This window comes from Oncorhynchus tshawytscha, linkage group LG19, assembly GCF_018296145.1.
Source record: "Oncorhynchus tshawytscha isolate Ot180627B linkage group LG19, Otsh_v2.0, whole genome shotgun sequence".
In the NCBI taxonomy this organism is placed as follows: domain Eukaryota; kingdom Metazoa; phylum Chordata; class Actinopteri; order Salmoniformes; family Salmonidae; genus Oncorhynchus; species Oncorhynchus tshawytscha.
The window spans coordinates 31,098,313-31,124,286 of record NC_056447.1 but is presented as its reverse complement, the minus strand read 5'-3'; the positions used below and the strand labels follow the sequence as shown (position 1 = coordinate 31,124,286).

At 41.9% G+C, this 25,974-nt stretch overlaps 1 protein-coding gene and 1 pseudogene across 1 annotated transcript; both read left to right on the top strand.

Annotated features, from left to right (window-relative positions):
- Positions 1 to 552: 552 nt before the first annotated feature.
- On the top strand, positions 553 to 5,537 carry LOC112219118. Its single transcript, XM_024380329.2, has 4 exons — positions 553 to 765; positions 2,278 to 2,623; positions 2,750 to 2,996; positions 3,927 to 5,537. Exons 2-4 carry the CDS (start codon positions 2,357 to 2,359, stop codon positions 4,286 to 4,288), a joined length of 876 nt encoding a protein of 291 aa, XP_024236097.1. The 5' UTR covers positions 553 to 765; positions 2,278 to 2,356; the 3' UTR covers positions 4,289 to 5,537.
- A 2,296-nt stretch (positions 5,538 to 7,833) lies between these two features.
- LOC112218966 lies at positions 7,834 to 21,526 on the top strand (annotated as a pseudogene).
- Positions 21,527 to 25,974: the final 4,448 nt, after the last annotated feature.

The following is a 25,974-nucleotide window of genomic DNA, read 5'->3' as shown; positions in this document are numbered from 1 at the left end:
AATGGGATGCAGCAGTTTTGCACATTGTTTTTTTATTTTCTTTGATTTGGTGCAATGTTCTTTGATATTATTATGTTGTTCAGATTGTATTCGTTTTGAATTGTTACATTTATATGCACATTATTTATTTACATTAAAAAGTTATACTTTAAATGTGCATGTGTAATAGCATCCTTCTTTTTTACATTTATTTCTATTTGTGGGATGCTGCAGTTTTGCAAATTATTTATTTTCCTTTGACATTGTGCAATATTCTATTATGCTTTTCAGATTGTATTAGTTTTGAATGTTTAGATTTATATGCACTTTGTTTATACACATTAAAAAGTTATATTTTAAATTCACATGTTTAATAGCATTCTTTTTCATAACAAACCAATGCATTTTTAAATACATTGTGGTTAAGGTAGAGTATGATTTCATTTAATCATTTAATTAGAAATGTTTTAACACCAATCAGTCAAACTATCGCAAACTGACTTGAAAAAATACAAAACATATTTTTTTTAAAAGAGCCGTTTGGGAGCCAAAAGAGCCGTCTCTTTTAGGTGAGCTGAGCCGAACGAGCCGACTCACTGAAAAGAGCCGTAATGCTCAACGTTGTTTAAATCAGCGCCATTCGGATGTAGGCACGATTTCACCGGTTTGTCTAAGATATATAAATAACCCCTTTCGTGTGGGTTTGTTACATGTGTACCACCGTTTCTGATGAGTACTTCGGGCACGTTGGGGCGGTGCACTTTGGCACAAAACACGTTTTCACAGGTAAGGAAAGTTCTTATAATAGCTAGCTAGTAACATTCCTAGTGTTGATGTCAATACTGTATACATGATACTGTATGTTATATAGCCTTTTGCGACATAGGCAGCTAAGCCCGATAACTAACGACAGTAAGATAACTAGCTAAGTTAGCTTTGCCAGTTTTGACCACTTGATCATACAATTTAAAGTGTTTTTTTTTTAGTTATTGAATTTATCTCGGCCACATTGACCATTTTATTTATTTACCCGTTATTTTACCAGGTAAGTTGACTGAGAACACCTTCTCATTTCCAGCAACGACCTGGGGAATAGTTATAAATTAACCATTAACATGCCTTTAAAAATATGGAACGATCCATTTTCGTTCATTTGGCCAGCTACCCGCATTTTTCAATGATATTATCAGCTACCAAATGTGCAGCTAACCTTTCGTTGTGTTTGCACATAATGACTGTGTCCTTGAGAAAGTCAGGTACGATTTCCCTCTGAGAATGACTGACATAAGTCATTGGCCTGTTAAGAGCCCCGATGCTCAATCTGAACAGTAACATTCGTCCTTTGCCTAACTGTTTTGGATGCATAAATATCTAGATTTTTTTTAAAATTAGCTATCTAGTATGCTGCGAACACCTGGAAGTGTAGCAGAAGTGTAGTTTTGGAGGGACTAATAGCTATATGGATCTGTGCAAAACGGCTACAGTACAGTGAGTGTGTATATACAGTGGGGCAAAAAAGTATTTAGTCAGCCACCAATTGTGCAAGTGCTCCAAATTAAAAAGATGAGAGAGGCCTGTAATTTTCATCATAGGTACACTTCAACTATGACAGACAAAATGAGAAAAAAAATCCAGAAAATCACATTGTAGGATTTTTTATGAATTTATTTGCAAATTATGGTGGAAAATAAGTAAAGATACCCCAAAAACTCACTAAACACAAATGCTTTATCTGTCATTAAAACAAATTCCATTTTGCCGTCTAGTTTGCTTAATATAAGGAACTTGAAATGATTTATACTTTTACTTTTGATACTTATGTAGATTTGAGCAATTCCATTGACTTTTTGATACTTAAAGTATTTGGTTTTAAATATACTTAAGAGTTTTACCCAAGTAGTATTTTACTGGGTGGCTTATACTTGAGTCATTTTCTATTAAGGCATCTTTTACACCACTGCCCAAATGTAAGTACACTGTTTTAACGCCATTGCAGCCAACAGTATTTTTCAGTGACAACACGTTTGGGGCGTCCGTCTTCCGTTTACACATGTGTTCGGAGATGCATATAGCTAATTAGCATAGGTAGCTAGTCCACTCAGTCTTCAATCTGTTTTCTGTAAAGAACCTCTGTAATATGGAAGTGTGGGAAACCTAACCCTATAAAGGTGTGTATCAATTGAATATATATTATTTCTCGCTGATGTGAAAGATAAGGTCCTTATGCTTCCAAACCCTATCTGTAATGTTGCGTGTTTAAACAGCAAATCTGTCTGCAAAATATTTTTCCCCTTCCAGACCAAAGCCTTCACCACAGTTGTCTTACAGCACCACCTCCAGGCTCCCTAACCCTGCACTCTGAATCCCTGCTGTCACCATGCAAGCCCGTAGGGTCACCGTTCACCGCATCAGCAAGACCGTCACCTTGTACCTGAATGACGCAGCCTCACCTAAACCCTCCCCTGGCCCTCTGTCTGCCCTGAACGATGCAGCCAGTACCTCTCCATCCCTAGCCCTTACCTCTGCCCCAACCAAGCCCCTGCTGCTGATGCTGCCCTGGTTGGGGTCGCGACCTCAGGCTGTGGCCAAGTACTGTGAGATCTACTTCCGTACAGGCTTTGACGTGCTCATAGTGGAGAGTGCGGTGAGGAAGGGACAACGTTCATGGGTGGAAAATCTGTAACAATTTAAACATTCTGTTTAGAATGCTCCTCTCTATGGTCTCCTTTCTCTCTAAAATACCTCTTATATCCCCTCTCCTCTACCCTAGGTGAGTCAGTTTCTGTGGCCTCGCTGGGGCCTGGACTACGGGGCGAGGGTACTAGATCTCCTGCATAGTGACTGCTTTGTGTCACGCCCCCTGCTCGTGCACGCCTTCTCCATAGGAGGGTACACCTTCACCCAGCTGTTGGTGCATGTGTCCCGCGACACACAGAAGTACTACGGCTTCACTCAGAGGATCAGAGGCCACATCTATGACAGCCTTGTGCTGGGCTCACTGGAGAGGATGGCTACAGGTGAGTCTGGGGGACAGGGGTTACCGTGAGCTGATACCGACCAGGTGTAACACATCTGACAGCCTAGCATTGTCTAGTATAGCCTGGTTAGAGGTTATAAAGCTTACCAGTGAGCTGATGTTGTCCTTTATCCTCAGGACATTTATACTGAACAAAAATATAAATGCAACAATTTCAGTGATTTTACTGAGTTAGTTAATAAAAGAAAATCTATTGAAATTAATTCATTAGGCCCAAGTCTATGGATTTCACATGACTGGGATGGTATAGGCCCACCCTCTTGGGAGCCAGGCCCAGCCAATCCAAATGAGTTTTTTCCCACAAAAGGGCTTTATTACAGGCAGAAGTACTCCTCAGTTTCATCACCTGTCCGGGTGGCTGGTCTCAGACTGTCCCGCAGGTATGGAAACCGACTGTGGAGGTCCTAGGCTGGAGTGGTTATGCGTGGTCTGCGGTTATGAGGCCAGTTGGATGTACTGCCAAATTCCCTAAAATGATGTTGTAGATGGCTTATGGTAGAGAAATGAACATGAAATTATCTGGCAACAGCCCTGGTGGACATTCCTGGAGTCAGCATGCCAATTGCACACTCCCTCAACTTGAGACATCTATGGCATTGTTGTGACAACTGCACATTTTAGTGGACTTTTGGCCCCAGCACAAGGTGCACCTGTGAAATGATCATTCTATTTAATCAGCTTCTTGATATGCCACACCTGTCAGGTGGATGGATTATCTTGGCAAATGAGAAATGTTCACTTAAAGGGATGTAAACAAATTTCTGCACATAATTTGAGAGAAGCTATTTGTGCGTGTGGAAAATTCTGGGATCTTTTATTTCAGCTCCGGAACCGTAGGACCAACACTTTACCTGTTGCGTTTTTATATTTTTTGTTCACTACATTTTGTCATTGATTGTCATCTCCTCAGGTCTAGGTAAGATCCTGCTCCCCCGGCTGGAGAGCCAGGTGAAATGGGCCAGTATGCTTTACTTCAGAGCCTTCAAACACCACACAGTCGACTACTTCAACAACGGCATTGATGTCTTCTGGAATAACCCTGTCACCGCACCCGCCCTCGTCTTCTTCTGCCAGAACGACGCACTGTGCGACCCGGAGGGCATGGAGGAGATCATCGCCTACTGGAGAAAACGAGGGATGGAGGTGACAGACAGGAAATGGGAGGAGTCAACACATGCAGGCCACCTGAAACGACACCCCCAGGAGTACCTGTCTACCTTGGAGACCTTCCTAAAGACTCTCGGTATGGTCCCTCTCAAGGCCAAGATGTGATGCTAGGCAGGACCCACACAGCTGTGGTCCGGTCCAGAAACAATCCCTAACCCTATCCACTACCCCTTAGGCCTTTGGCATGGCCCCCCAGCAAGGCCAAGTGACAACAGGGCACAGCTGTGGTCCAGTCCAGAAATAGCCTCTAGCCCCTACCCCCTAAGCACTCAGGACCGATCCCCTCAAGATCAGGATGTGACTGCAGGACGTGACAGTTTGCACTTCACTTACCTACAAGTTCCACGTTTGAGTACTCTAGGTATAGTGGGGACTTATTGTATACAGTTTTACATTCTTGGAAAAACAGTAAATTAACTCTTGTTTGGTAGACTTTTCGCAAAAGGAGTCACTGTTTAGATGTTTCGGAATTGTACCAGAAATGTCATGTGATATAGCCTCTGCATTACGAAGGTTACGTAGTGCTCTGAATACCTCAACAGCACCAATCTCTAATAGTATCCACTTCATTTTCAAACGCTTTTAAACACTGAAGCCAAACTTCCTCCGCATTATCATAATTTGTATGCTCGCCACTAGAGATCCCTGCATTAGCATGTTTCTGTTAGCTGATCAATCCTGAGAAAATACCCCATGTTGCTGGCCTGCTAATGTGCCTGAACCTTGAAGGCTAAACATATGAGGGAAAAAACAATGTATCCAAATGATTGTCCAATCAGGCAGGCTAGATGCAATCAATTTGAAATGAATATGCATTCAAAACACCAGGCTTTTGAGCAGTTATTCAAATGACTTTTTCACTGCAGTCTACAGCCTAGACTAGAGTTTTGTACTCACTTGAAAACAATAACATTCTTCATTATGTTGTTGTAGGCTACATTTCTTGTCCCTAAAAGGCTGAAACTATAGGGTAGCTTTTCAAGCTGGTACCAGGGGACTGGGAGGGAGCGCACTCAGGCAGCCTCGGGAGCACAGTGTAGGCTACCTATGATTTTGTTATCTGATGAAAAATAAATATTTTGTGTAAATTTACGGGATATATTCACTGCAGTATTGAGCTTATGAATTATGGGCTAATATGCATATGCTTCTAATTTAGACTATAGTCTACATCCCAAGCCTGTCTGTCTTTGTTCTGTTGCACAATTACGCACCAGGCCTCTCCGCTGCCATGCCTGTTCCTCTTAAATCTTGTGGAGTCCCAGGAAAAGCAAGACTACAAAAGCTTGTTGGACACTTACAGTTGAAGTCATAAGTTTACATACACCTCAGCCAAATGCATTTAAACTCAGTTTTTCACAATTCCTGACATTTAATCCTAGTAAAAATTCCATGTCTTGGGTCAGTTAGGATCACCAGTTTATTTTAAGAATGTGAAATGTCAGAATAATAGTAGTGATTTATTTCAGCTTTTATTTCTTTCATCACATTCCCTGTGGGTCAGAAGTTTACACACACACACACACACACACACACACACACACACACACACACACACACACACACACACACACACACACACACACACACACAATTAGTATTTGGTAGCATTGCCTTTTAAATTGGTTAACTTGGGTCAAATGTTTTGGGTAGCCTTCCACAAGCTTCCCACAATAAGTTGGGTGAATTTTGGCCTACTCCTCCTGACAGAGCTGGTGTAACTAAGTCAGGTTTCTAGGCCTCCTTGCTCGCACAGGATTTTTCATTTCTGCCCACAAATTTTCTATAGGATTGAGGCCAGGGCTTTGTGATGGCCACTCTAATACCTTGACTTTGTTGTCCTTAAGCCATTTTGCCACAACTTTGGAAGTATGCTTGGGGTCATTGTCCATTTGGAAGACCCATTTGCGACCAAGCTTTATCTTCATTGCTGATGTTGCTTCAATATATCCACATAAATCTTCCATCCTCATGATGCCATCTATTTTGTGAAGTGCACCAGTCCCTCCTGCAGCAAAGCACCCACACAACATGATGCTGCCACCCCCGGGCTTCACGGTTGGGATGTTGTTCTTTGCTTGCTTCCCCATTTTTCCTCCAAACATAACGACGGTCATTATGGTCAATCAGTTCTATTTTTGTTTCATCAGACCAGAGGACATTTCTCCAAAAAGTACGATCTTTGTCCCCATGTGCAGTTGCAAACCGTAGTCTGGCTTTTTTGGCGGTTTTGGAGCAGTGGCTTCTTCCTTGCTGAGCGGCCTTTCAGGTTAGGATATAGGACTCGTTTTACTGCGGATATAGTTACTTTTGTACCTGTTTCCTCCAGCATCTTCACAAAGTCCTTTGCTGTTGTTCTGGGATTGATTTGCACTTTTCGCACCAAAGCACGTTCATCTCTAGGAGACAGAACGCGTCTCCTTCCTGAGCAGTATGACGGCTGTGTGATCCCATGGTGTTTAAACTTGTGTACTATTGATCCCATGATGTCAAGCAAAGAGGCACTGAGTTTGAAGGTAGGCCTTGAAATACATCCACAGGTACACCTCCAATTGACTCAAATGATGTCAATTGGCCTATCAGAAGCTTCTAAAGACATGACATAATTTTTGGGAATTTTCTAATGTGTTTAAAGGCACTGTCAACTTAGTGTATGTAAACTTCTGACCTACAGTGAAATAATCTGTATGTAAACAATTGTTGGAAAAAATACTTGTCATGCACAAAGTAGATGTCCTAACCGACTTGCCAAAACTATAGTTTAACAAGAAATTTGTGTAGTGGTTGAAAATCGAGTTTTAAATACTACAGCCTAGGTGGATGAAAACTTCTGACTTCAACTGTAGTTGTTGGGGAATTGTTAGATAATTGTTTGATACTACTGCACTGTCTGTTAGAAGCACAAGCATTTCGCTACACTCGCATTAACATCTGCTAACCATTTGTATGTGACCAATAAAATGTGATTTGATTTTACTAACCGTCGCGCCGATCTGCATCACAAATAAAGGTTTTGGATGCTGCTTCTCTCCCACAACTCTGTTACTATGCCTAACAGGCTCGTGTACTATGCCTAACAGGCTCGGGAAAACGCATCGCTAGCCGGATCTTTCTCAAAGTAAAAAAAAAAATGTTCATCCTTTTTGATGAACAACAAATCAATACAGAAAGTACATGAGGTAACACAAGTACATGTAGACTACATACAATGGACAATCGAGCTTGGGGGTACAATATCACATTACAATTACACAAGGACCTTAAGAGACATACATACACTTACAATTCTAACAGCTTTTTTGTTAGTAGAGTATTTAACTGTCTTAAAATACAGTTCAATTTCTTTTGTAGGGTAAGAAAATGTTTTTTTGTTTGTAAATTTACATTTGTGTACATGAAATTTGGCCAAAAGAATAATGAAATTAATTACATAATGTTTCAGCTTATCTCTATTGTATGTAAAGAATCCAAGCAGTACATCTCTCCACAATAGTGTACAATCTTCATAAATGTGTTCAATTGTAAAGCTACGGATGTCTTGCCACAGTTTTCTTACATGAATACAATGCCAAAAAAGAAGCAACACTGTTTCTGGGTGGTCATTACAAAAGGAGCAATTCTTCATATAGTGGTTGGCAGGATAATATTTATGAATAATTTTAAAGGAAACTTCCTTAAACAATGTCAGCCCTAACAATTCTCGTCTGGAGTCTGCCAGTAGATGCATCTAACGACCGCTTGGAGGAGATATTCTCTGAGATTGGACCTGTGAAGCACTGTTTTGTTGTCAAGGAAAAAGGTGAAACAGCTACTAGTTACATGACATTTGTCATATTTGTAAAATTGTGCTGATCTCAATGTCATTCAGACCATGTCCTGACTTGTAATAGTATTAAAGAATATGTGTGAAAAGACAACTCTGACACATGGTCCCTACAGGTGAAGACAAATTTCGGGGGTTTGGGTACGTCACCTACTCCATGTAGGAGGATGCACAGCCCGTGGTTAGAGAGGTGAAAGACTATGATGGACAGAAGATCAATGTGTCGGTGGCCAAGAAGAAACTAAACGACAAGAAAAAGGGACCAACGGGTATAAAAAACATATGTGGATGCTTAGCTGTTACTTAGCTAGATGCCTACCTTCCATTTCTTATGGTGAAGTTAGAGGATCAAACATGTGTGGTCTTGTCTTCTACACAGCTACAGCACCAAAATAACCAGTTTCACAAAAATGCCATAAATCTCAAGGAGCTTTAAAGAAAAACCGAAGGAAAGCCAGACTAATCATCAGGAATCTCAGTTTCAAGGTTTGACACACAGACACACTAGTGATGCCAGCTTTTCACCTGCCCTCAATTGCTAACAACCCATCCACAACTGCCTGACACTGTGATAAAGTTCAAATCTGAGGCCTGCACCCAGGGTTGGATTTAGGCATAGGTGACATGGGCAGCCGCCCAGGGCAGCATGGGGTGCATGCACAAAAAAAATATTCTGGTGACATTTGCGCAATCAATTTTCTATCGCTCATTTGCACATCACTTCAATGATATCATGTCACCGTGTGGGACTGTAGGTCAATTGACTGTAGGAGTGGGCGCCCTGATTCTAGTTTGTGAGCTAGGCAGGCTACTGCCTGGGAAGGTCTCCCACTCAGAAATACAAGATGGGGCAGGGGTAGGTTGACCTCACGGTCTCCCCACTGGAAGCCCGAGGTAGGGGGAGCAGGGGAATCTATCAAATAGTGCACCTCTAACTTTGTACGGTACAAATGCATTTAGTAATGCAATTTAGTTTGTGTGTTTCTTGTTTTTGAAGTGCAATAATATAATCAGGTTCTCTTCTTTATAAGTGTGTTATTCTATTTGTGTGATATAGAATTTGTGCAATTTAGTTGTATTTATTTTTTGTTAGCAATAGGGTAATAGTGAAATAATTCGATTCTTTTTTTTATTTGTATTTATATACAACTTGTTTCTATTCGTCTTTGTTTCTACTTTTTCATATTTGAGTCTTTTTGTGTATATTTTTATGTTTATAGTTTTAAATGTTATGATTTAAAAAAAAAAGTTTTCTCGAATGTCTGAACAAAATTACAATTAGTGCAGAATTGTTTTTTTTTTTTTGGGGGGTTGCCCAGGGAGCCATACAAGTTAGAACCGCCACTGCCTGCACTTAACTGTCACCCGCAAATATAGAAAATGTGCTGCACAGTCAGAGATGGCCGAATTCGTTTTTGACGGGCCTTTTTTAGATAGGCTTATGTTTTTGCTTATCGTTTCCAACATTTTAGGCTTAGTCAACTTGTCTATAATTAGATACATGCAGCTTCTCTTCTATCATTACTTGTTGCCCTAGAAGACTAAATAAATCCTTGCTCATCAGAATGTCATAAATTGATAGAATTGATCGTTTTTCCCTTTCTTCTTTCATCTCTGCTTCTCTCTCATAGCAAAGATGTTTAGGGACCAGGGAGAAAATGCAATGTTTTTCTATGCTAAATGTCCAAATGGCATCAGTGACTGGTTTTAAGGAAATTAGTAGCTGTTAAAATGACCCAACGTGTTTTTTTTATAAGATTTCATATTTTATGATGCTGATGAAGATGACGCCTTTCACAAATTTGCTCATTTATTCTCTCTAGATGCTGAAAGAAAGAGATTTTACTGCAAGAAACGCTTAAATCTGAGGGAGTCAATATTATTTTAGACATTGTGAGAGGTTGAATTTGTATAGCGCTTCGCAATCATTGCACAATCTTCTTTTTACCACTTAATTTAATCTTTCCCAATCATTAGTATACTGTTTTGGCCCTCCCTTCTATTTATTTTCAACTCTCCATTTCGCAGCTTTTCTCTTATTGAATGAAATGCTGACCTTGTTGCCTCAGTGGATCATCATTAACTTTTTCTGCCCATGTTCCCCAAAGCGTTTTGCAATTGGTGTGCATTTGGTGCACGCTACAGTTAGGCCATGAAGTTTAGGCTTAGGCTACGTACCAACAGCAGATAAAAAATAATGAAAGAAAAACCTAAATGTAGCTCATAGATATGATTGCACAATAATTATACTAAGTGTACAAACCATTAGGAACACCTGCTCTTTCCATGACACAGATTTGACCAGGTGAAAGCTGTGGTCCCTTAGTGATGTCACTTGTTAAATCCATTTCAATCACTGTAGATGAAAGGGAGGAGAAAGGTTCAAGAAGGATGTTTAAGCCTTGAGACAATTGAGACATGTATGTGTGCCATTCAGAGGGTGAATGGGCAAGACAAAATATTTAAGTGCCTTTGAACGGGGTAGGGTAGTAGGTGCCAACCGCACTGGTTTGAGTGTGTCAAGAACTGCAACGCTGCTGGATTTTTCACACTCAACAGTTTCCCGTGTGTATCAAGAATGGTTCACCACCCAAAGGACATCCAGCCAACTTGACACAACTGTGGGAAGCATTGGAGTCAACATGGGCCAGCATCACTGTGGAATGCTTTCGAAACCTTGTAGAGTCCATGTCCCAATTAATTGAGGCTGTTCTGAGTGCAAAAGGGGGTGAAACTCAATATTAGGAAGTTGTTCCTATTGTCTTGTTCACTGTGTACATTTGTGGATTTTTAATGCATTGTTTTCTCTTTATTCAACCTCCTCGCCACCCACCCGCCTTTCATCCACACAATATTTAATTGCCCTAAACCTGCCCACTCCGCTGATATAACCGCAGGGATTGTGGGTTACGAGTCAACCCTTGCATAACTAACAGACAAACAATCTTTTCCTTTGGCCTCCCCTTTGTTCGAGGATGCTTTGTCTGCAGTTAGTTGTTAATGTTTGTCTTGTGTTCCCATAGTGCTCTGAGGATGATCTGAAGCAGACCTTTGCCAAGTCTGGGACAGTTCTGGAGGCTAACATCCCCCTTAAACCAGGTACAGACTTCAACTTGAGAGAATCACCACCCAACCACACTAAGCACTGTTGAGCCTTTGTGGATTTAGTTGCGCAAAGACAACTACAGAGTCAGTAACATGTTTTCTATCTGGTGTCTGACTATTCCTCACTCTGTTTACCTTTCCGTGTGTGTTTCATCAGATGGAAAGATGCGGGGCTTTGCGTTTGTCCAGTTTAAGAATGTCTTGGAGGCAGGAAAGCCCTTGAACGCAATAAACCTAAAGGGTATCAAAGGTGAGACACCTTAACCTGGTGTGTGTGTTTAGGAATTGAAAAGGGGAACAACTTCTTCATTAAAAGTTGAATTGACAGAGACAGACATATGTATATGTGAAGACATATGTTCCTCTAAGAGGTTTGCGCAAAATCTATAAGGGCTGATCTAAATACTCTTACCATACCGGTTTGTTGTTTCACCCTTCTGTGCCCGGTGCCAAAACATTCCATCAAGGTGGAGACCTTGGGGTTGAATAGACTATACATTTGAAACATCTTAATCATTTAAGGACACCTATGGTTATGGCTCAGGGGCCCAGATACCATTTACTGAGGCCTGCTTTACGGTGACCTCTGGCCTGAGAGAGGGTACCTAGAGGCCAAATTCCAATAGAGAATAATTCTTAACAGTGTGTGAGACCTTTTTCTGCCCTGTGAATATCTCTGATAAAGATGAGGCACATCTCAATAGTCTACTTTGGCTTCATCTGCTCCAATCAAGTCGTTCTCTCCTCTGTCCTTTACAGGAAGGCAGGTAGCTATTGATTGGGCTGTGGCTAAAGACAAGTTTGTCGCTACTCAGCCAGGAGCTAAGAAAGTGGAAGAGGTCACAGCAGAGAAACCGGCACCTGAAAGTGATTGAAGAGGAGGAGGAAGAAGTAGAAAAGAACAAGTATGAGCTTTTGCTGTCTTTTTTATCTCTATTTCTGCATGTCCTCAGTTTGAGATGGGCTGTGAAGATGTAGACCTTGACCTGATGTAATTAAGAAATAAGGCATGAGAACCTAGGGATTATCGTGTGATTAACTGCCGATTTATGGGCTGTTCGAAGACCCAACACAGCTCGGGGGGTCAGGGGAAATAGCCCATAGGAGGGTGTTATTCACTATCATTCATTTTTTAGAAAATGGTTACCAACATATATTTTTAAAGATGAATGACATGTTTTCATAAATGAAAATGAGCAAATTTGTTTAATTTCGTCCTTCCACCAGACGATATAGTCCGGGCAAAAGCCAGTTGTTAGTTCTGAGATTCCGAAGTAGCTAGCCAAACAAGCTTTGTCTATTCCAAACATTCTAAGCAAAAAAGGTTGCCATGCAGGCTTGCTACTTCTTTGCTAGCTAGCCAACTAAAGCTAACACACAATCAAATCAAGCAGCTGAAATGACAACAGACATTTGTTTTATGTTTGTTTCTATTGCCAGTTCTTTTGATATGATCCTGATAAATGTATTCGTCTGGCTCAGAGATTGTCAGTCATGTTTATTCTCTCCTATGGAAGGGTGGAGATTGCCAAAAATAACTAATGTTTTTGCATGTCGGAAAAGCAAGCAGCAAGATTTAGACAAACCCCAACTGTTGCAAACCAAATGCTAGCCTAGTAGAATGAGTTAATAATGTGTCAACCTTTTTCCAGGGGAGATTAAGTTTATACATTTCCTGGCTGGGCTGTAGGACAATGAATCTGCATTGATAATTCAAATTGAACTGTTAACAGGCAGTTAACCAATCAGGATCCAAACAACCCATTTTATGTCTAAATTGGTCTTCTTTGGCCAGTCTTTGGTTCTGAGGACTGGAGTATTGCAGCCAGGATATTGTTGAAGTGTTGTGTTTAATAGTTCTTCTTTCTACAGAGTTAGCTCCAAGTCAGCTCAGCATCCAGACACCCCATCAGAGGAGGAGGGTGTTGAGGAGAATGACGATGCAGAGTCTCAGGAGGCAGATGACGATGACAAAAGTGATCTTGGGTCTGATGAAGACGACGAGGAAAATGAAGATTCAGAGTCTCAGGAGGCAGATGAACCCCTCCAACACTCTGGCTCTCTCTGGCTAACTCTGGCTGTGCCTCTGGCTCTCTCTGTCTCTGGCTCTCTCTGGCTCACTCTGGCTGTGGCTCTGGCTATCTCTGTCTCTGGCTCTCTCTGGCTCACTCTGGCTCACTCTGGCTGTGGCTCTGGTTCTCTCTGTCTCTGGCTCTCTCTGGCTCACTCTGGCTGTGGCTCTGTCTCTCTCTGTCTCTGGCACTCTCTGGCTCACTCTGGCTCTCTCTGGCTCATTCTGGCTGTGGCTCTGGCTCTCTCTGTCTCTGGCTCTCTCTGGCTCACTCTGGCTCTCTCTGGCTCACTCTGGCTGTGGCTCTGGCTCTCTCTGTCTCTGGCTCTCTCTGGCTCACTCCGGCTGTGGCTCTGGCTCTCTCTGTCTCTGGCTCACTCTGGCTCTCTCTGTCTCACTCTGGCTCTCTCTGGCTCACTCTGGCTGTGGCTCTGGCTCTCTCTGGCTCTGTCTCTCTCTGGCTCTGTCTCTCTCTGGCTCTGGCTCTCTCTGGCTCTGACTCTCTCTGGCTCTGACTCTCTCTGGCTCTGGCTCGCTCTGGCTCTGGCTCTCTCTCTGGCTCTGGCACTCTCTGGCTCTGGCGCTGACTCTCTCTGGCTCACTCTGGCTCACTCTGGCTCTCTTTGGCTCACTCTAGCTCTCTCTGGCTCACTCTGGCTGTGGCTCTGGCTCTCTCTGTCTCTGTCTCTCTCTGTCTCTCACACAACCTCATTCTCTCTCTAGCTCTGTTCCCTGCCCAAACTTAAACAATGGCCTGAAGTGATGCCAGTCAGATAATAGATGTCTACATGTTAAGATTGAATCATGACTGTGTTGGTTGGTAATGGTTGTTGCTCTGTTGTCTGGTCAGGTATTGCCTTTGTTCAAGTTCAAGTCTAAAGAAGCAGCAGAGAAATGCATTGCTGCCGCAGAGGACGAGTCAGAGGTGAGACAGAATAGGATATATTACTCATGTTTTCTACAGGTACATCTCTTCTGATGAGCTCTGAGTTGCTGTAATGTATGTTTGGGGGTAACATGTTTGTCTGTCTTAGAGCGGGGGTATCTGTGTGGATGGTAGGAAGCTGAACATCGTAAGCAGAGAGGATGCCGTCAAACTGAAGGACAAGAAGGTCAAAACGCATACAGGGACCAGGAACCTCTACCTGGCTAGAGAGGGATGTAAGTTACACCACCTTCTCCTCCCTTTTCTTCTCCCCTAACCTCAATCTCATACCTCTTTCTTTCAGTGATACGTGCAGGAACTAAGGCAGCTGAGGGTGTTCCAGCAGCAGACATGACCAAGAGGACCAGAGTAAGTACTTCCTGTTTTTTAACCAATCAGAGCATCATAGCATTGTCTTACAATCACAACACAGTGTGTTGGTAACTTGGGTCTTGTGTCCTCAGTGTGCGTTTTTTTGAGGAAGGCTAACACTCTCCTTCTGTGTTAGTTTGAGTACCTGAAGAGGACCAAGCTACGGGACATGAATGTGTTTGTAACCAAGACCCGCTTGTGTGTCCACAACCTGCCCAAGTCTGTAGACAGCAAACAACTAGGACAACTAGGACTCTCAACTAGGACTCTGTCTGAAAGCTGCAGGAGCTGGCAAGGGGGTCCTCATTACCGAGGTAAGACACTACTAGCACATTTCCATAGCTGTTTCCATCCCAGTCAAATCTGTCAATAGGTCCTCATCTCTCTGGGTCAGTGGTTCCCAAACTTTCTATAGTCCTGTACCTTTTCAAACCTTCAACCTCCAGCTGGGTACCCCCTCTAGCACCAGGGTCAGCGCACTCTCAAATGTTGTTTTTTGCCATCATTGTAAGCCTGCCACACACACACACACACACACACACACACAATACGATACATTTATTAAACATAAGAATGAGTGAGTTTTTGTCACAACCCAGCTCTTGGGAAGTGACAAAGAGCTCTTATAAGACCAGGTCACAAATAATAATATAATAATAATCAATACTTTTGCTCTTAACCATCTTACATATAAAACCTTATTTGTTAATAACACATTGTGAATAACTCACCACATGTTACAAGGGTGTGCATCCTTTCAAGCACATAACTATGCAATATTGGGTTGTATTGGAGAGTCTGTCTTAAATAATTTTCCACACATAGTCTGTGCCTGTATTTAGTTGTCATGCTAGTGAGGGCCGAGAATCCAATTTCACATAGGTACGTGGTTGCAAAAGGGCATCAGTGTCTAAACAGTGAGATTTGCCAAGGCAGGATACTCTGAGCGCAGCCCAATCCAGAAATCTGGCAGTGGCTTCTGATTAAATTACATTTTCGCAGAACTGCTTGTTGCAATGTTGATGAGGCTCTCTTCAGGGATGCAAACTCGTCACCTTTCGGCAAAATTCGCTGTTTTGAATCCAAAATAGGTGACCTATGTGATTTGTGTAGATCTGATGAGAAAAGTTTTGGAGGGAGGGGGGGCTTTAGATCAGACTACTGGCTGTAAGCGAATGAGTGATGCTCGTTTGGAACAATACTGGCTTGTATCCAAAAAGTTTGGTAGGGAGGGGGGGCTTTGGATCAGACTACTGGCTGTAAGCGAACGAGTGATGCGTGTTTGGAGCAATACTGGCTGTATCCAAGGCTCAACCAATCGTAACAGCAGAATGCAGCAGGTGACTAAAGAGAGAAGAGACAACCAAATTGCCAATTACAGCACCAGTGGGTGCTCTGGAAAGACAGCAGAGAGTAGAAAGGCAGTTTTCCATTTACATCAGCTTGACTCCTGAACGATAACGAAGAGGTAGGTGAGAAGCCTGACCACGGAGACAGGGGTGAGAAGGTGATGAAGCATTCTTCATGAGTTGTAACCGAAAACAACTGGCATTTGGAAGTTTTAAGGTGAGGGAGAAAGTGTGGTGGAACAAGTATTGTTAGCATTTTAAGTAATGTTATCTTGCTAGCAGGATCGAATTCTCCGTTAGCTAAGTTAACCAGAGAAACCTATAGAGGTGAAAGGAACACCACACACGTTCCCTCTTTCTCACTTTTTCAGTACAGTGGATAAAAATGGGTATTCCAGGTGTACTGTGCCTGAAAGAGATCAATTGTGCCAACAAAAGGATCTCATACTCTGCTGCTGGCACATTGTACATTTTCTGCCCGTGGACATCTGTTCTACAGTGTGGTAACCTTCAGTGTAGCCCAAAGATATTGCTTTTGTTGAACTTGACAGTACCATGTGTGTGAGTCAGGGGGGATTATGACATTTTTTTACTTGGTGAACATTATTTTTGCACACATGTAGCCTTGTGCACAGATCAATGTCTACTATAGTAGTCTCTATAATAGAGCAAAAATAGAATGCCTGTTTGTTTCATTCTATTTCTACTTTAGAAGTTTTTTCCCCAAGTGGAATATTTAGATGTGTGTGTGGTCACAAGCGTTCTATTATAAAGGCTGTCATGGCTAACTGCAATATTAGTGTATTGTTTTTTTCTCAAGACTTGAGTGTCATTTGCAGTAAAGTCTAGGCAACATTAACCACTTTTTATTTTACACCCACAGACGGATCATGTAGATCATATTCTTTGTTGTTTAATTAGTTAAAACTTGCATTTCCCCCTAGCAGGGATTTTTAGCATGTTTCAGTGCAACAAAAAATGGTCACCTTTTTGGGCCCTCACCAGTTTGCATCCCTGTCTCTTGTTCAGATATCAGTATGTGGACTGGAGGCAGGGCATGAAAGGGATAACGAATCCAGTTGTTTGTGTCATCTGTTTCAGGAAAGTACCTGCGTAATTTTGCACCCAACTCACTCAGGTGCTTCGCTATATCACATTTGACATTGTCCGCAAGCTTGAGTTCATTTGCACACAAAAAAATCATACAATGATGGAAAGACTGGGGCTGTCCTTGTTAATGCAGACAGGGGAGTGCTCCAACTTCTTAATTATAGCCTCAATTTTGTCCCGCACATTGAATATAGTTGCGGAGAGTCCCTGTAATCCTAGATTCTGATCATTCAGTCGAGAAAAAACATCACCCAGATACGCCAGTCGTGTGAAAAACTCGTCATAGTGCAAGTGGTCAGACAAATTAAAATTATGGTTAGTAAAGAACTTTATTAAGCTCGTCTCTCAATTTAAAAAAAAGTGTCAATACTTTGCCCCTTGATAACCAGCGTACTTCTGTATGTTGTAAAGGTATAGTGCAGAAAATACACGAGACTTCAGGGGCCTTGCTTTAACAAAGTTAACTATTTTCACTGTAGTGTTCAAAATGTCATTCAAGCTGTCAGGCATTCCCTTGGCAGCAAGAGCCTCTCGGTGGATGCTGCAGTGTACCCAAGTGGCGTCGGGAGCAACTGCTTGCACGCGTGTTACCACTCCACTATGTCTCCCTGTCATGGCTTTTGCGCCATCAGTACAGATACCAACATGAGCAGAAGCAACATTTGGCTACATATGGACCATTAGTGGAATTCCCACGAGAGGGTACCGGTTAATGTGATTGGATGTTAATTATTTGACTAGGCTACCTGTATCTGACATTGTGTTGTTATTTCGCTGAACACTAGATGGTTTAATTTATTTTCTTTGGCAGTGAAACGAGGCTACTCAGGCGAGAAAAAAACCTCACCAAAATGTATAGCCCCGTTGGAAAATATATATTGACTGTTTGAAAATGTGAAGGAAAAAAACATGTAAAAAAAATATTTTTACAAAAAATAATAAAAAAATGGATCACATTTTTATTTGGCATACTCCAATGGCATTGCAACCCTGTTTTGGAATACCTGCTCTGGGTGAACTATTAGTGATCACCAGGGGGCACTACAGTGCCTTCAGAAAGTATTCACACCCCCTTCACTTTTTGTTCTAATGGTTTCTTCTTCCTCCTCTTCTTCAGTCACTTTCAGTGAGTTCAAAATGTATTAAATTGACCCACCCATCATGTCAGTGTAATTATGTTTTTAGAAATGTTTACAAATTAATTAAAAATGAAAAGCTGAAAAGTCTTGCCAATAAGTATTCAACCCCTTTGTTATGGCCAGCCTAAATAAGTGCAGGAGTAAACATGTGCTTAACAAGTCACATAATAAGTTGCATGGCCTCACTGTGATGATTTTTGAATGACTACCTCATCTCTGTATCCCACATATATAAAATGATCTGTAAGGTCCCTCAGTAGAGCAGTGAATTTCAAACAGATTGAACCAGATAGATCAGGGAGATTTTCCAATGCCTCACAAAGAAGGGCACCTATTGGTAGATGGATAAAACAATTAGGCCAATGGTGACTTAAAACAGAGTTTAATGCCTGTGATAGGAGAAAACTGAGGATGTATCAACAACATTGTAGTTACTCCACAATGCTAACCTAATCGACAGAGTGAAAAGAAGGAACACTGTACAGAACAAAAATATTCCAAAACATGCAGCCTGTTTACAACAAGGTACTAAAGTAATAGTGCATAGCAATACACTTTTTTGTCCTAAATAGAAAGTGTTATGTTTGGGGGAAAATATTTTCAAGCATAGTGGTGGCTGAATCATGTTATGGGTATGATTTGTAATCGTTAAGGACTGGGGAGTTATTCAGGATAAAAAATAAACGGAATGGAGCTAAGCACAGGCAAAATCCTAGAGGAAAACCTGGTTCAGTCTGCTTTCCACTAGACACTGGCAGATTAATTCACCTTTCAACAGGACAAAAACCTAAAACATCTACACTGGCCTTGTTTACCAAAAACATTGGATGTCTAGCAATGCTCAACAACTAATTTGACAGAATTTTTAAAATAATAATGGGAAAAAATTGCACAATCCAGGTGTGGAAAGCTCTCCAAGACTTACCCAGAAAGACTCACAACTGTAATCGCTGCCAAAGGTGATTCTAACATGTACCAACTCAGGGGGTTGAATACTTATCTAATTACTGGGTTTTTCTGTTTTTTTTTATATACAAATGTCAGACTTTTTCTTCCTCTTTGACATTTCAGTATTTTGTGTAGATTGTTGATGGAAAAAAATGACATGAAATCCATTTTAATCCCACTTTGTAACAAGAAAATGTGGAAAAAGTAAAGGGGTGTGAATATTTTCTGAAGGCACTGTATTGTCCTATAAAGCTGCACTGTCCATGTTGAATGGCCTTTGATTTGTCTCTTTACAACCTCTTTCCGCAATTGTCTCTTTGTTTACCATTTGCTTCTCTCCCCCTTTCTTTTCCTCACCATCTCTATCTGTATGCCCCCTCTTTCTCTCACTATCTTTCTCTCTCCAGTGCAGGGTGATGTATGATAAGAAGCCAGAGTGGGGTCAGGTGTTAGGCCGGTCGCTAGGTTACGGCTTTTTTCAGCTCCAAGATCATGAACACGCTCTGAAGACACTACGACACCTCAACAATAACCCTGACATCTACGGAAACACCAAGGTGTGTTTGTGTGGCGCTGTGTCTTTGTTGATCTATCTGTGTGTGTGTATGCATGTCCTCAACCTTGTACTCGACAGAGTGCAGCTGTGTTTGAGAGGGTGAATGGCAGGTTATGTTTCAGGATGTTGTCTTTGGCTCTCAGTAGCTGATGTCAGTAATTGCATTCATTTTATCTCTGAACAATATTGCGTCTGGACTCAAACATCCTAGTCATCAATGTTTATTTTTCCTGAGGAATGTAAAGAGAATGTTGAATTGCACGTACACACATTTGGTTTGGCAACCTACAGCATCTGATCAATATTGACGGTCTTCCTAAATGATGAATGTGTTATTGAGAAGACTATTCACAGGTTGTTTTTTTCCTTGAGTGATTTTCGTTGTCTGTCTACAGAGACCCATTGTTGAGTTCTCTCTTGAAGATGGAAGGAAGCTGAAGATGAAAGAAATGCGACAACAACAAGTCAAGGTGTGTCTTCTCTGCTGTTTATGTTGGTGTGTGATGATGGTTAAGATTAAGAGTAACACATGTTCCTGTCTCCATGGTTTCCATGAGCGTTTTAAGGGGAGTGGCCCTATGGGAAGAGGGAAGATGCAGCCGCAGTCAGGAGGCAGGCTTGGACCTCAGAAGGTTGTGTGTAAACCCCAGAGTAACATGGTAACCAAGGAGTGGTCAGCGACGACCCAGACACAGTCGTCACCATCCGGTCAGGGCAGAAAGGATGGAGGTATGACGCTCTACATTTCTGCCCTAACCCTGAATATAACACACACACAGCTCATACATTCTGGTGGAACTGCAAATGTTTGTCATTTTTAACATTTCCCTCGTTTTCTGTGTTCTTTTTGCTTTTTGGTTGTCGCGTTCCATTTCTTTCTCTCTCGTCTAGTACATCCCCCCCCAGCCACAGGCCACAGGCCAAGCCTCAGACCCAGCAACAGGCCCAGAAGCAGACCCACCAACAGGCCCAGAAGCAGGGCTGGCAGTACTCAGGCTTCCAGACCACCTCAGTTCTAGAACACGTAGAACTGGAGGATGGAAAGAAACGAAGGAAGGTTCTATCCCTGCCCTCCCACCGTGGCCCAAAGATAAGGTAACACACACACACACACACACAGTACCTATGACATTGTAACCCATACTACATGGTATAATTTTGGTCCAGCAGGATGCGTGATAAGGGAAAGCCTGCTCAGCCTAAGAAGCCCAGGATCGGTTCCAGCAGGACAGGGAGGAACGTCACTGGAGAAACCTACACAGGTATGCACACAAACACACACAAACATTACCCATGTCTGCATGTCTTGGCCCCAGGATCATGTAGTACATTCAACTGTCTTCATTGGTTTTCCAGAGCACCTTAGGGGCCAAGAGGCGGGTTAGGAGCCGAGAGGATGACCGCTTTGACAATCTGGTTGAACAATACAAGAGGAAACTGATGGGCGGCAACAAGACTGCAACCATCAAGAAGAACAAGTGGTTCAACAGTTAAGTGTGTGAGATGCCATTTTTTGGCATAATCAAAGAAACCTTTCCTTATGTTGGTTTCGACATCATTTACATTTTGAAACAAAGATTTATGATGGTTGAAATGTTGGTGTAACATTCACCCATGAACTGTGTAGAATAGAGTCCTGCATATTACTCTCCGTGTATGTCTGTGTCCTCACGTTATACACAACTTGTGGTGTGCCATCACAGTGGTAAAAGGTGGGGTGTCCGAGTAGTCACTTCCTGAATGAACTCTGACAGAGGTTTGAAGCAGTGTTAAAAAAACTGTGTGGATTTGCTTAGTACGACATACAATGTTCAGAACAGATGCTGATGTTTTACTCTACTTTGCTTTATGTTCATGTAAACTATTGGTGAATAATAATGTAAAGAATATCAGAGATTTGAGAAATGTAAATGACTGACATTTTTATTAAAGAACTTGCAAAGACGGAGACAGTTTTAGTTTCTTTATACTTCATATGTTAAGTGGTCATCTGTGATATAAGAAAATGTTAATGTATCGATACATTTTGGAAACACCCACACTATGTTCATGTGTAAAGTTTGATATACATCTACCCCCCCAGGCACCCATTTCTGGACATGTTGATGTACTCTGTGTAAAGGTATTGGTGTGTTCAATAAATGTTCCTCTTTGATCAAGGTAATGTTCTATCTCAGACCAGTTTCTAGAGTTTGGGAAATGTTGGATTGTAGAAACACTGTCACACCCACAATGTTGATTGCATATTTGGTAATGTTTGCTGACCCTGTTCTTCTTACCCACGCACTGGCCTAGTCAAGGGGAAATTCCGACCCACGTTAAGCGCCTGTAAATGGAAGGTAATTCCTTATTTTATGTACTTTTCTCTGTATTCTTTAACTTAAAGGAAAACAACACCTAAAAAATATATTTTGCTATTTGTTTCATTAGGCCATTGTTGACATAGACCCAAAATGTTTTGCTTATCAGCAATCAAGTTTAAGATGCACTACATATACAAAAGTATGTGGACATCCCTTAATTTGACTATTTCAGCCACACCTTTGCTGATAGGTGTATACAATCAAGAACACAGCCACGCAATCTCCATAGACAAACGCTGGCATTAGAATGGCCTTACTGAAGAGCTTAGTGGCTTTCAATGTGGCACAGTCATAGGATGCACCTTTACAACAAGTCAGTTCGTAAAATGTCATGGTTTGGTCGAGGTCCATTTGTTCCATTGAATGGCAATCTTATTAACGTTACGGCATACAATGATGTTCGAGACCAATTCTGTGCTTCCAACTTTGTGGCAACAGTTTGGGGAAGGCCCTTTCCTGTTTCAGCTTGACAATGCCCCTGTGCACAAAGCAAGGTCCAGACAGAAATTGTTTGTAGAGATCGGTGTGGAAGGACTTGACTGGCCTGCACAGAGCCCTAACCTCAACCCATTGAACACCTCGGGGATGAATTGGAACACCGACTGCGAGCCAAGCGTACTTCGCCCAACATCAGTGCCCAACTTGAATGGAAGCAAGTCCTCGCAGCAATGTTCCAACATCTAGTGGAAAGCCTTCCCAGAAGAGTGGGGGCTGTTTGTAGCAGCAAAGGCGGGGGAGCAACTCCAAATTAATTCCCATGATTGTGGAATGAGATGTTAGACGAGTAGGTATCCACATACATACACTACATGACCAAAAGTAACTTTCAAAATACAAAAATCATCCCGTGTGAAGCAAAACGCATCATACAGGGATGATTTCTGTATTTTGAAAGTTACGTATCTTGAATACTTGATTTAGAAAGTCTCATGTCATTTGCTGGAGTCAAGATTCAACATGTCATATATTTAGCCAGTCTTGCGACATAACGGATCCATTTGGCCATTCGAACAACAGTGCGCTAAAATTCTGTGTTCAGCTAAGCAGCTAGCTAGCCAGCTAGCCAAGCAGAGAGGTAGCTAGTTCTTTTGCTTTACATAGCCTGGCTTGCTGATATTTAGGCCAAGTCAAAAAGTGTTTCAGGTGCATGTATTTCACGACACTCGTTGGTTACAAGTGACAACTTTGTTTCATCATAGAATTGTAAAGAGGCACAGTTACCGTGTGTTCTAGATCTGAATGCCCGTGTTTAGTCAGCTGTTGTACAACAAACATTATACAACTGGCTAGTTTGAACTTTTCATGTCAACTGTTATTTCTGAACTGGGCATCATTACTTGACCTCTAAACTCTAGAAAATATATTTGAACAGATATGACTCTTTTTCTGTCATGACCGTAATTAATCGATATCAATGCCTGGCAAGCCTGTGTTTCTAGCCCAACCATTATCGAGTATTGGCGCAAAATCAGATCGTTACGCACAGAATTTATCTATAAGTACTTTTGACCATGTCTGTTCCATCATTGTTTCCCCTAGCTGGCCAAGAATAAAGTTTTAGCTATCGAATAACAAATTAGACCTAGCCCAAAATATACACATCTTGCGTGTATGAGACTGTAACGTGACATTATATTGAATGATTGGACGCATTCACACTGCCTAATAACCTCCTTGTCCAACGATTAAATAAATCATTGGGCAGCCTGATTGGTGTCACTTTTTCCCCAGCCCCAGCTAACACACCTGACTCCAATAATCAACTAATCATGGTCTTCAGTTTAGAATGCAATTAGCTTAATCAGGTGTGATTAGTTATAGGGCTGGGGGAAAGTGTGATACCAATAAGGCACCAGAGAACAGGAGTTGCCATCCCTGATCTATGTCTACATCTGAGCTCGAGACATTCCAGAATCAATTGCTCATGTTCACAATTTGCATTCCCTTCTCCAGCCTGAGGCTGGAAACCTGCTGGCAGACTTGATGTTTCACAGGAATTGTGAAAACCTACAGAATACTCAGAATTGTTGTTAAAAGTAGTGGGCCTACAACCAAACATGTAAAAAAGGGAAGTTTGTGTAGGCAACAAAAACCTTGTGTGAGAAATAATACTTGTGCATTCTTTATCTAGTACAGTTGAAGTCGGAAGTTTACATGCACCTAGGTTGGAGTCATTAAAACTTGTTTTTCATCCACTCCACAAATTTCTTGTTAACAAACTCTTGTTTTGGCAAGTCGGTTAGGACATCTACGTTGTGCATGACTAGTAATTTTTCCAACAATTGTTTACAGACAGATTATTTCACCTATAATTCACTGTATCACAATTCCAGTTGGTCAGAAGTTTACATACACTAAGTTGAGTACGCCTTTAAACATCTTGGAAAATTCCAGAAAATTATGTCATGGGGAGAAAGATCGTTCTTTTTGGAGAAATGTCCTCTGGTCTGATGAAACAAAAATAGAACTGTTTGGCCATAATGACCATCATTATGTTTGGAAGAAAAAGGGGGAGGCTTGCAAGTCGAAGAACACCATCCCGACAGTGAAGCATGGGGGTGGCAGTATCATGTTGTGGGGGTGCTTTGTTGCAGGAGGGACTGGTGCACTTCACAAAATAGATGGCATCATGAGCCAGGAAAAGTATGTGGATATATTGAAGCAACATCTCAAGACATCAGTCAGGAAGTTAAAGCTTGGTCGCAAATGGGTCTTCCAAATGGACAATGACCCCAAGCATAGTTCCAAAGTTGTGGCAAAATGGCTTAAGGATAACAAAGTCAAGGTGTTGGAGTGGCCATCACAAAGCCCTGACCTCAATTCTATAGAAAATTTGTGGCCCGAACTGAAAAAGCATGTGCAAGCAAGGAGGCCTAGAAACCTGACTCAGTTACACCAGCTCTGTCAGGCGGTATGGGCCAAAATTCACCCAACTTATTGTGGGAAGCTTGTGGAACGCTACCTAAAATGTTTGACCTGAGAAACATTTTAAAGACAATGCTACCAAATGCTAATTGAGTGTATGTAAACTTCTTACTCACTGGGAATGGTGATGAAAGAAATAAAAGCTGAATTAATTATTCTCTCTATTATTATTCTGACATTTCACATTCTTAAAATTAAGTGGTGATCCTATCTGACCTAAGACAGGGAATTTTTACTAGGTTTAAATGTCAGGAACTGAAACTGAGTTTAAATGTATTTCAAATGTCATTTGGCTTTTCATAGCCAATCATTCAGAGTATTTCTACTGCTCCTGCTGTCTCTAGAGAGTTGAAAACAGCAGATCTGGGACAGGTAGCACGTCCGGTGAACAGGTCAGGGTTCCATAGCCGCAGGTAGCACAGTTGAAACTGGAGCAGCAGTAAGGCCAGGTGGACTGGGGACGGCAAGGAGCCATCAAGCCAGGTTGTCCTGAGGCATGGTCCAAGGGCTCAGGTCCTCCAAAAGAAAGTATTAGAGAGAGCATACTTAAATTCACACAAGACACAGAATAAGATGGGAGAAATACCCCAGATATAACAGACTGACCCTAACCTCCCGACACATAAACTACTGCAGCATAAATACTGGTGGCTGAGACAGGAGGGGTCGGGAGACACCTTGGCCCCGTCCAACGATACCCCCGGACAGGGCCAAACAGGCAGGATATAACCCCATCCACTTTGCCAAAGTAGAGCCCTTTCACACCTGGACAAAAGGAACACCTATGTGAGAATGCTATTCATTGACCACAGCTTTGCATTCAACACCATAGTGCCCTTAAAGCTCATCACTAAGCAAAGGACCCTGGGACTAAACACTTCCCTCTGCAACTGGATCCTGGACTTCCTGACAGGCCGCCCCCGGGTGGTAAGGGTAGGTAACAACACATCCGCCACACTGATCTTCAACACGGGGGCCCCTCAAGGGGTGCGTGCTCAGCCCCCTCCTGCACTCCCTGTTCACTCATGACTGCATGACTCCAACACCATCATTACATTTGCCAATGATACAACAGTGGTTGGCCTGATCACCAACAACAATGAGA

Coding starts and splice junctions, on each gene's coding strand:
- LOC112219118 (XM_024380329.2), top strand. CDS start 2,357: ATGCAAGCCCGTAGGGTCACCGTTCACCGCATCAGCAAGACCGTCACC. Junction 2,624..2,749: donor TGCTCATAGTGGAGAGTGCG/GTGAGGAAGGGA, acceptor CCTCTACCCTAG/GTGAGTCAGTTTCTGTGGCC. Junction 2,997..3,926: donor ACTGGAGAGGATGGCTACAG/GTGAGTCTGGGG, acceptor TCATCTCCTCAG/GTCTAGGTAAGATCCTGCTC.